Source organism: Tupaia chinensis, unplaced genomic scaffold (genome assembly GCF_000334495.1).
Source record: "Tupaia chinensis unplaced genomic scaffold, TupChi_1.0 Scaffold000418_1, whole genome shotgun sequence".
NCBI classification, from domain to species: domain Eukaryota; kingdom Metazoa; phylum Chordata; class Mammalia; order Scandentia; family Tupaiidae; genus Tupaia; species Tupaia belangeri.
Window position 1 is genome coordinate 541,578 of NW_006159923.1, and position 11,913 is coordinate 553,490.

Below are 11,913 nucleotides of genomic sequence, written 5' to 3' on the forward strand. Positions count from 1 at the left end.
ACTGGGCTCAAGATCTCTGATCCCTATGGGAACTCTCCTGTAGTCAGGCCCATGGGCACCTGCATTGGAATGGCAATGGCCATAGGTATTCCACGTACTTTTTCTCTGCAGTAGGGATCTCCCCTTGTCTCCAGATCAATCCTAGCCTGATGTTTCTCCTTTCTACACCTCCAATCTGTCTCTGCACCTCAGAAGTTTCTCATTACTTTCTTGGTGTATTCTGGTTTTCCCTTCTTGCTCCCCTATTCAATGTACAGTTACTTATCTATCGTTCTGGGTTTGCTCCATGGAAAGGAGCCCTGGGTGTCTCTAACTAGCCATTGAATCATCTTCTTCCTTCCCAGTGGAAAATTAATTTGTCATCAAAAGTTTTGGAGGCCAGGGGCCAGCAGGTGCCATGGTGGTTAAAGGCATTGGACTCCCACATGGCCTACGGCAGTGTGAGTTCCGGACCTGGCAGCTTGCATTTTCACTTTCTCTCTTCCTCTGTCTCACTCTGTCCCTCTCAGGACAAATTAAAATAAGTGAATAAAGTTAAATAAAATAATTCTTAAAAAAAAATCTTGGAGGCTGAAGAAAGTAGAAGAATGTTTTCACTTGTTGAAACAAAAAATTATCAGCCCACAATCATATCTAGTGAAATATCCTTCAAGAATGAAGCAGAAATCAAGGAAGTCCCAGATGAAAAAAAATTAAGAAAGTTTTTCACCAGCAGACCTTTCCTTAAAGAATAACCCAAGTAAGTTTTCCAAGTAAAAAATAAATGACAAAAGAAGGAATTTGGAATATCTAATCCACTGCATACATATTTTCTCTTATAATTTTGAATCATAAAATAATCGAATAGTTCAATGTAAGTTTCTCTGTTTATATATTAGACATCCAATAAATTTATTCCCAAACCACAAACAAAAGAGTAAGTCAACATAGTTCAACATTCTCTAAATGGTTGTCCAATAATTAAAGCAAACATTTTCATCAAAGGGTATACAAATTAAAAAACAAATTTGACTATTTAAAAAACCATATATCAGGTACCAGCAGGTGGTGTGGTGGTTAAGGTGCTGGACACTCCCACATGACCGAACAGGGTTCAAGTCCTGAATCTGGTGGCTTGCTTTCTCACTTCCTCTCTCTCTCACTCTCATCCTCTGTCTCTCTCTGGTCAAATTAAAAAATAAATGAATGAATAAATAAAAATAAAATAATTATTAAAAAATAAATTAAAAAACCATATATAAGTGTAATCATATAGTATTTTTCTTCTGTGATGGAGGTTTGGAAATAACATCAGGTATGTGCATGCACATGCCCAAAATTTCAAGAGGAGAATGGAGGAGAAGGGAATGTAGCATGATTATCACCCTCATTTTCCCTCTTTCTGGGTAGCACATGCCCCCTATGGCAAAAACCTAAAAAAAAAAAAAAGTCGTTGATAGATGAACCAGTATTTTTGATACCCCAACTCCTGTTTGCATTTTGAGTAACATCAATATCCCATCAAACACATTGGTCTTTCAGTTGCTTCACTTCCTTATCAGTCATCAGTTCTCATGGTCTTATCCTGTACCTTGATATCACTTCAAAATTCTAAATTTGCTAATACATCTCTCCCACACTTAAACCACCATTTCCTGTCTTTTCAGTTTGCTTGCTCAACTTCTCTAACCATAAATGCTGTTAAGCCTCATTGTGACCTCAAGTCACTTAAAATCCTTACTTTGTTCTTATCTGTCATCTTTTTTCTGTCTTTACTTCCTTATTCACAGCAAATTTCATTGTCCAGCTTCTAAGAACTCTATTGTAAGTATCACGAACTCTTTTACCTCTATCTTTTTCTTTTTAAAAAGAAGAATATTTAATTTTATTAATCATTATCATTATTCTTCAACTTGCTACAGGGCACACATGCTCTCAAGAGCATCAAGAGAAAGAGAAAGTGAGAAACCAAGCCACCAGTTCTGGGACTCAAATCATGGTTAGACATGTGGGAGTCCAGTGCCTTAACCATCTTGCCATCTGCCGGCCCCACCTCTATCCTTTCCTTTATAACTTAGAAAAGCACTTAATATGGGTTAAAACAGTGATTTAATTTTTTTCCCACAAAAACTGAGGTGGAGAGAGAGTTGCTAAGGAGAAGAACTCATGTGGAAAGAGTTCTACCACTCTGAAATCACCAACTAAACCTAGGCCCTCAAAACTGCCCTCCACTTCTGTTTTTTCGTATCTTTCCTTATTTTACATTTTCATCTTTCTTATCTTTTCATTTCATCAAAGAGCTAAAATCATTCTTTCCAGTGAGTTTTTTTTTTTTTTTTTAAGAGACTTTTGCTGTAGGGTGTGTGTGCTTGCAAGAGAGACAGAGAGAGATAGACAGAAAGGAGAAATCACTCCCTCAGGGAGAATGGTCATGCAATCCCTTTTTCTCCCAAATTTTCCTTTTGGGATTTTGAGCTCGCATGCACACGTGTCTGGCGTGAATTTTAAGTCACAGGGTGTGGGACTCAAATTGCAGTCAGCTACGTAGGAGTCCAGCAACATAACCATTATGCCGTCTACTGGTCCTTCTTTTCAGTGAGTTTTAACATTTTAGTTTCAACTCAAATATTGAATACAGCCTTTATCTCCTCACTCTTCACATATACACTTTACTACTTCAAGGATAAAATAAGAGTTTTCTGTTCTAGTCTATTTCATTGCTAATAATAGAGAATACTTGAATCTGGGTGACTTATAAAAATAGATTTATTCAACTAATAGTATGGAAGTCCAAGTTCCAGGAACTGCATTTAATAGGTTTTCCCACTGGCTGGGGCATCATATCATGAAAGAACAGGAATGTCTTTCTTGTGTTCATAAGTCCCTGTCTGCCTCATTTCTTCTTATAAACCCACCGGGAGTCAACCATGAGAGCCCACCCTAATAATGACTTTAATTCTAATCTCTTCCCAAAGGCTTCATTTTCAACACTACAGTATGATTAAGTTTTTACTTCCTTAATCCTGTTATAATCAAATCTCAATACATAAGTTTTGAGAGGACATCTAAACCATAGCATTATTATAATGGGTTTTTCTCAACTCTTGACCACAAAATCTACAAACCTGCTTATATTTATTCTCCTTTCATCTATTCTTTTGCTGGAATGAAGGAAGCATTCTACTAGATTAAGTGTTTCCTAAGGCTCACACCTTCATTTTTGCTCTGAATCTCATTCTTCTTCTTCTTCTTCTTTTTTTCTTTTTCTTTTTGAGAGGTTTTCGCTATAGGGTGCGTGCGCTCGCCAGACAGACAGAGAGAGACAGAGAGACAGAAAATGAGAAATCATCCCCCCTGGGGATGCAGCCATGCCGCAATCCCTTCTCCTCCATTCTCCTCTCAGGATCTTGGGTACGCACGCACATGCGCCCGGTGTGAGTTATAAGCCACCGGGTCCGGGACATGAACCGCGGTTGACTATGTGGGAGTTCAGCGACATAGCCATTACGCTAACTGCTGGTTCCCCTGAATCTCATTCTTAATCGCTGCTTTAAAACCTTGAGGGCCTTCAGGACCAGTAGATGACATAATAGTTACATGGCTGGACTCCCACATGACTGACCAAGGTTTGAGTCCTGGACACAGTGACTTGAAACTTAGGCCAGGTGTGTGTGCATGTGTGACCAAATCCCAAGAGAATGGAGGAGAAGGGATTGCAGCATGGCCATCTCCCCCTGGGGTGGATAATTACTTGCTTTCTGTTTCTCTGTCTCTCTGATGAGCATACATGCCCTATGGCAAAAATCTCTCTTAAAAAAGGGGGGGAGGCTTGATTATTTTTTCTTATTGCAGTCCAGAACTTGTCACACAATCAATAAATATTTATTGAGCACCTTCCATGTCCTAGCTCTTGAGCTTGGATCTGTGAAAAGAGAGCAAGACAGATGACATCCCTGTCCTCATGGGAATTTTAACTCCTCCCTTTCTTTTGGAATCTTTTCATGAGCCTCAAATGTACTTGAGTTTATACTATTGTATTTTTTGGGATTATTCTAGCTACTGTGATAAATGAGCCTGTACATTTTAATGGCTTAACGAAATACATACTTATCTCTCACTCATGTAACAGTTTTTATCCTAGTTTTACGGGATAGTAATGAGTTTTGATACCTCCAGAAAGAGGGACCTAGTCTCTCTTTCTGTCATCATCTAGGGCTTCATCATCTCTGCATTCAGCAGGTAGAAGTAGAAAGAGTTGTGTAGGTATATCTTTCTTCAAAAGCACCAGGAAGGGACCAGTGGATGGTATAATGGTTATGTCACTGAACTCCCATGAAGTTGACTGTGGTTTGAGTCCATATATATATATGCTTTCACAGTGTAACTTCAGTCCTTTTATGAAGAGTTTGTATGTACTTTTTCACCTCTGGACACTGGGTAGTCATATTACTTCCTTTGACCAAGAGAACAAAGTTCATGGTGAGTTCAGCAAGATGGCGGAATAGAAAGCTCAAGATTCTCCACTTACAGTCAGTCATACTGAATGAACACGTATCAATTCCCTCTGTGAAAAATCCAGAAACTAGTCAAGAGGCTCTTGTATGCCAGGGATTGCAAAAATACATAGAAATAGGTTGGAAAAAGGGATTCAGATTTTTACCATAAGCCCCACCCCTAACTCAGATAGTCAGCAGGGAACCCATATCTCCCAGCTTCTTGAGGAGCAAAAGGTTTGGACCACATATCTAGTACTCCAACATTTACAGCTGCTACCCAAGAGATTGGTTCCTAACTTGCCTATGTCTGCACCCCAGTTTAAACAAATAGGCAGTTTAAATGAGCACTTGAATACTTGCCACAGTTCCTCCCTCTGACCCTCTGTTCACAAAGTGAACAGGCAATAAAGCCCAGGTCACAGTTTCTCCCTAGATAGTGTCAAAAAATATCTATGTATAATTATCTATCTATATCTAACTATCTATCATCTATCTATCTATTATCTCTATCTATCTATCTATCTATCTATCATCTATCTAATCTATCTACCTATCTATTTATCTTCTATCTAGTATATATAATATATGCATATGTAATATGTATATCTTATATATTTTTTCTTTCTTAAAAAAATAAGTATCCTCTACTTTTCCAGCTTTTGTTCTAACTAGCCTGCATCCGGAAGCTGACAAGTCAGGTGATTGTCAGCCCTCTGGGAGTTTGGATGAGTGGGCACTCCCTGTGGTGTCTCTCTCTAGCTCACTTTGGCAATAAAACCAAGCTGGGACCAGCCATTGGCATAATGGCTATGTCTCTGGACTCCCATGTAGTCGACCACGGTTTGAGTCCCAGACCTGCTGGCTTAAACTCATGCCAGGTGCCTGTGCATGCGTGCCCCAGATCTCAAGAGGAGAATGGAGAAGGGATTGTGGCGTGGCCATCCCCCCTGGCGGGGGGGGGGGCGATTTCTCGCTTTCTGTCTCTCTGTCTCTGTCTCTGTCTTTCTGGCGAGCACACGTGCCCTATAGCAAAAGCATCTCAAGAGAAAAAAAAGGCAATAAAACCAAGCCTCCAGCTTTTCCCCAGAAAGAGCTGGATTATCCATCCAGCCCCCAACTTTTCTGTGGCTACACAAGGGACTAGTCTCTTATCTGCCTGTCTCTGAGCGCTGACAAGACCTGGCATTCACTTGAGACCTGAGAGTGAGAGCAAAACAGCAGCTTAGAGGAGCCCATGGTCTGACCAAGTGGCTAGGCATTTGCTACAGCTTTCCTCTTCAAGGTAATGCCAACCAAGCTCCAGCTACCAGCTACTTCCTGAGGAGAGAAATCAAATACCCTAACTTTTCCAGCTGTTATGCAAAGGAATGACTCCTGTCACTACTGCCTTGGGACACTGATTGAATATAGCATATGCTAGGCCCCTGGAGACCGATAAGACTTAAGATAGCACTTTGGACACTTGAAAAGTTTTGAAAAACCTTTATAATCTCTAGCCAGGCTAACTGGTGAGTTTCCTCTAGTATACAAGGCCAATCTGTGAAGACTGGAAGAGGAGGCTGTTTTATCTAATGTTCAGAAACCAGCACAGAAAATCAAGCAAAATGAAGAAACAAGGAAATATATTACAAATAAAAGAAGATAAACCTACAGAAACTGACCTCAATAAAATGGAGGTGTTTTTTAACAGGCTTAAAATTTGAAATATGGTAGTCTGTCCTTATTTGCAGTTTTGCTTTCCACGATTTCAGTTACATTCAACTATAGTCAAACCTTAGCTGAGTAAGTACAGTAAAATGTTTTGAGGGACAAAGATCATATTCACATAACTTAGATTACATTATATTGTAATAATTGATTTATTTCATTAAGACTTAGAAATGGCCAACATATGTATGAAAAGAAGCTTAACATGTTGACTCATCAGGGAAATGTAAATCTAAATCACAGGAGACATTTCACATCTCTTAAAAGGTCTTTATCAAAGGCATGAAAATTAGTAAATGTTGCCAAGGATGTGGAGAAAAGGGAACACTCATAGCCTTATATTTTAAGTTCCATAATAGTGGAATCCTATTCATCTCTAACTTTTTAGTTCACTATGGTACACAGGAGCTTAAGAAATCAGATTTTCCCATGATTTAATTGTGAGTGCTCTGTTCTTCATCCAAAGTGCTTGGATAGTTTCTGAAATGTCCTGTCTTTTCCAGTTTTCTTCCATTATTGGGGACATTCCGTTTACTCAAATTGCCTCCTCTACTTACACTCAATTGTTGAAATCCTACATATTTCATAATGTATTGCTTTATTTATTTGTTTACTTATTATTGTAATTTCTGATTTACATATAATCATTTTATGTCTTCATGAAGTACAACATGGTTTTTAAAAAATAATTATTTAATTTTATTATTATCATTTTTAATTTGCTATAAGGCACATGCCCTCACCAGACAGAGGTGTGTGTGAGAGAGAGAGAGAAAGCAAGAAAGCAAGCCACCAGGTCTGGGACTCAAACTACAGTTGGCCATGGGGGAGTCCAGTGCCCCAACCAGCATGCCACACACTGACCCCACAATATATATATATATGAATTATTTTAATTTAATTTATTCATTCATTTATTTTAATTTGACTACACACACACACACACAGAGAGAGAGAGAGAGAGAGAGAGAGAGAGAGAGAGAGAGAGAGAGAGAGAGAGAGAGAGAGAGAGAGAGAGAGAGAGAGAGAGAGGAAGCAAGCCACCAGGTCTAGCCGCAGTCGGCCATGTGGGTGTCCAGCACTTTAACCACCTAGCCACCTGCTGGTCCCCACAATATAGCTTTTTAAAACATGTGTACAGTGTGTTATAATCAAATCCAAGATATAAACACATTCATCATTCTTAACATTCAATACTATATTATGCTATGCACACTCAAAACTCCTTCTGTTGTAGTTTTGGAAGTATAAATCACTTTGTTGTCACCAACATTCATTACTGTACTGTGGTACACAGTTTCAAAACCTATTCTACCTGTTTATAGGCACTCTTCTGTCTTTTATACAATTTCTCCCCATTTCCCCCCACCTCACACCCAGCATCTAATATCTACCACTACTCTCTACTTAACATGCTGTTGGGTCCTTCAGTTTCTGGTAATGAGTGAGGACACTCAGTATTTATTAAATGGGAATATACAGCATTTTATCTTTCAGAGACAAGGCACTATATTACTCCTAAACTCACTCCCAAATTTCCCCTGAATACTTCCTTCACCTTTCCCTCTCCTGAATGACATACCAGTTTTCCCAAGTGTCTTATTCCAGTTTGTCATGTTATTTTTTTTTCCCCAGTGCACTGGTTACATCCCAGAATAAGGAGCTTCTGAATTGTCTTTATCAATTTATTATCTAATATATAGTGATTGTTCAATTTGTGGTTAAAGAATGAATGAGCCAGGGACCAGCAGTTAGCGTAATGGCTATGTTGCTGGACTCCCACGTAGTCGACCACGGTTCGCGTCCAGGACCCGGTGACTTAAAACTCACGCCGGGCACGTGTGCGTGTGTGCCCAAGATCCCGAGAGGAGAACAGAGGAGAAGGGATTGTGGAGTGGCCATCCCCCTTGGAGGGTGATTTCTCGCTTTCTGTCTCTTTGTCTGGCGAGCACAAGTGCCCTATAGCAAAAACCTCTCAAAAAATATTAAAAAATGAATGAGCCAGAAAATTGGTAATGAGCTTTATTAGAATCTCTAGAAGTTCATTCTGGGGATCAAGAAACCAGAAAGAGACAATGTGGTTCTTGTCCCTTAGTGTAGTGGAGTAGGCTGAGAAGTAAATGATAGAAAATTGTATGTGATTTGTGTAGAATTTTTCTGGGGGACTGAGGAACTTTCTATGATCTCATCATACTCTTGAGGAAGAGTCAGTGCAACAATTGGTGGCTCTGGACGAGGTGGCTTTGTAATTTTTTTTCGTTCTTCCAGTTCCTTGATATTGAGGCAGCAATATCTCCCATTTGTACATAGTACCTCACGTATCTCAGTTATTTTGCAGATTTTTCTGCAGTTTCCTTGTACATAGTTACCCCAGCATTTCTTAAGTTGATTGGTTACTGTGCACAGAAAAGAACAATAGGCAAGGTCAGTGTTTGAGATCGCAGGCAACTTTGGTCACTAGGAAGGCAGAAGAGTTTTGTAAGGATTCGGATCATGGGCTATCCACAAGGCATAATAGTCTCATGATATCCCAAAGAGGTCTCTCCAGTGAGAGGAACCTTCATGTTCCTACTTATCTGGTTCACTCATAGTTTGGTTTCCCAAGGTTTGTTGCTCTCTGTAATAGCTGATAGATTCTGGTAAGAATATCCAATCTTGTTTGAGAAAATAAAGGAGTGGAATCCTTGGTTCTGGGCTATGGAACTATGCTCTATCTGGGAATATTGGCAAATTTGCCTCTATACTGAATTCTCCCAGGACAATGCTTCCTTACTGCTTCCCAACCACTAATGTCCAGAGAACAATAAATTGTTACTAGGTATTTATGTGTAAGTCAGACCATGTTCTTGGGTTCATACTCCCTGCCACAGTAAAGAATGACTTTCTTGTATTTTTTTTTTCCCTCACTAATCTTCCTTACCTAATTCTTCTTCTTCTTTTTTTTTTTTTTGGAGAGGTTTTTTTCACTATAGGGGCGTGGGCTCGCCAGACAGACAGACAGAAACATAGAGACAGAAAGCGAGAAATCACTCCCCAGGGGGGATGGTCCCGTCGCAATCCCTTCTCCTCCATTCTCCTCTCGGGATCTTGGGCACGCATGCACACGCGCCCGGCGTGAGTTTTAAGCCACCGGGTCCGGGACGCGAACCGCAGTTGATTACGTGGGAGTCCAGCGACATAGCCATTACGCTAACTGCTGGTTCCCCTTACCTATTTATTCTTAACATTTTACATTCTACCAATGCATATCCTCTTTTAGCCTCTATGTCATCACTATACTCTGGATACCCTTCTAATTCTTGGATTTGTTTTATCCCACTATGACTCTTCATTCTCCCTCCATCTCCAGAGGCAAGAATTCCTCCATTGTTCAATCCCAGACCCTTGCTTACCTTAATAAATATTTTTTCCTTTGTTATCTTGAAAACTTTCAATGATATAAGAATACGTATGTTCAGATTTTAGTTTCTGGGTTTAGTTTACTACCTCTGGACTGGAATCCAGAGGTAAAAGAGTAAGATCCAAAACGATCCCTCAAACCTCAGGTCCTAGAACTCTTCGGAGTCTCAGGAATTTAGGGAGTGCAAGGATAGACAATCACTATTTCTATTAAAAAGGGACAAATATAAGAGACCTGGTTGCAAAAGAGGAAAAGGTACTTCAGTTTTTAAGTTCTTAGTATGTGCCAAGTGGTATGCTAGGCGCTAACATATATTATATCTTTAATAAAATATTGATTCAGGTGTCATGATTGCCACAGATGAGGAATCCGAGGCTTATAGAGCCTTCACCATTTATCCAAGCTAATAGTATGTATCAAAGACATATTTTTCAAAATGGACTCAATATTTTTACTTCTTCCACTATTCGTACACTGTAGTACAATAGGCTGAAAATATATTTGAGTGAGATAAAACATGACTGTCAGAGTAAAAACAGTATTCAGATAAATAACGGTATCCCTAGATGTTGAGCTCAAGGCTTGTTAACAATATAATAAGGCTGGGGAACCAGCAGCTAGCATAATGGCTATGTCGCTGGACTCCCACGTAGTCGACCGCGGTTCGCGTCCCAGACCCGGTGGCTTAAAACTCATGCCGGGCGCATGTGCATGCATGCCCAAGATCCTGAGAGGAGAATGGAAGAGAAGGGATTGCGGCGTGACCATCACCCCTGGGGGATGATTTCTCACTTTCTGTCTCTGTCTCTCTCTGTCTGTCTGGTGAGCACATGCGCCCTATAGCAAAAAAAAAACAAACAAACCAAAAAACCTGCCCCCACCAAAAAAAGAAAAACCCATATAATAAGGCCTTCCCAGAGGATATTGTGACCTCTTTTCAGCTCTTTGAGTACCCCTTTTGGAAGACAGTGCTTTATTAGAAGGCCTCAGCAAGAGAAAATTTCTGATAATGTTGGATAGACTTCAACCTTCCCTAAGGGCTTTATCTCCCCCTGCTGCAGCCTGAGCTTTTGGAAATACTCCATCTAGGTTACCTGTGGGTTTCTGGAACAGCAGAATCGCAATGATCAAGAAGAGTCTCATGGCTAGGCCTTCCAGAAGAGGTGACAGCCAAAGCTCTTGGTTCAGTAAACTGAACACTTTGTCACCTTCTTCAGAAACTTGAATTCTTATGCACTGAACCAGAACAGAAGGTATGATCTAAGGTGTCATGCTCCATCAGCTGCAGACTAAACTGAGGGCTTTGTATCACATGGGCAGACAGGAAATTTGAGGTCACCTATTTAACCTCATGGAATTCAGAGACGGCCTGTTCTATCCCATCATACCTTGGTGCTATCCTGTGGGCTGCAGACTGCTGGTGGGAAGAATCTGTGCTTTCCCCACTTTGGCTGTCTGCTCAGCTAGACCAAGGTAAACATGTACTCACCTCTAAGACTGACGAAGACAATGTACATCAAGACACAAACCCAAATCCAACAGGAAGAATTTCTAGAAATTTGACCATAGTAGATTTCTTTCATGTTTGAGGAGAAGGCATGATGAATGAAGGTCTGATCCAAGGTTGCCTGCTCAGAATTTTAGGACGCTCAAAATTCCTCAGCAGTGAAACATGGCTAGGTATAAAATCTATGCTCTTTAGATCTCATTCAATGCCCTTTATGTTAACAGGAGAGAGACTGTAAGCAAGAATTTTTCTTATTTGTGCAGATTGTCCTTGGAAACGTTTGTTATAGTTATTATATTATCTTTTCTAGAAATTACTTGATGACAGCAATGGCACAAGTACTAAAATATGCCACATTGGTGGGAAATTGCTCTCACACCTTCCAAAATCTTGACATGTGGGTACCATTTGATACGTATTCAGCATCACATGAATGCTAACATAGATATTGTATATTGACTAGAAGAGAGGAGGGTAACATGTTCAAGAAGAATAGCGGTTGTACCTCTATTTAGAGGAAAGTATAATCTAAGGATATTCCTCTACTTATTCACAGAGAGCAAAGACAGGGGATTATTTTTTTTTTCACCAAAGCAGAACTAATTCTAAACCCAATCTCCTAGTGGAAAACCCAACAGTTCTTCCAAGTCTATTTGGAACAGTTAACTAAACATAAATGTATTTAATTTATTATAATATAATATAGAGTGTTTCTGAAGAAAACTTTAAAGTTATTCTCACTTGATCATAGTCCTTATTTGATTTAACTAAGAAACCTAAACTTATTCAGTAAACAATTCTGTTATGGGGCCAGCAGATGGCGT

General features: G+C 39.8%; 1 protein-coding gene across 1 annotated transcript; it reads right to left on the bottom strand.

Annotated features, from left to right (window-relative positions):
• Positions 1–8,217: 8,217 nt before the first annotated feature.
• Positions 8,218–10,882, bottom strand: DEFB127 (defensin beta 127). Its single transcript, XM_006154702.2, has 2 exons — positions 10,677–10,882; positions 8,218–8,578 (listed from the first exon to the last, which is right to left on the bottom strand). The coding sequence occupies exons 1-2, from the start codon at positions 10,723–10,725 to the stop codon at positions 8,274–8,276; spliced, it is 354 nt and encodes a 117-aa protein (XP_006154764.1). The 5' UTR covers positions 10,726–10,882; the 3' UTR covers positions 8,218–8,273.
• Positions 10,883–11,913: the final 1,031 nt, after the last annotated feature.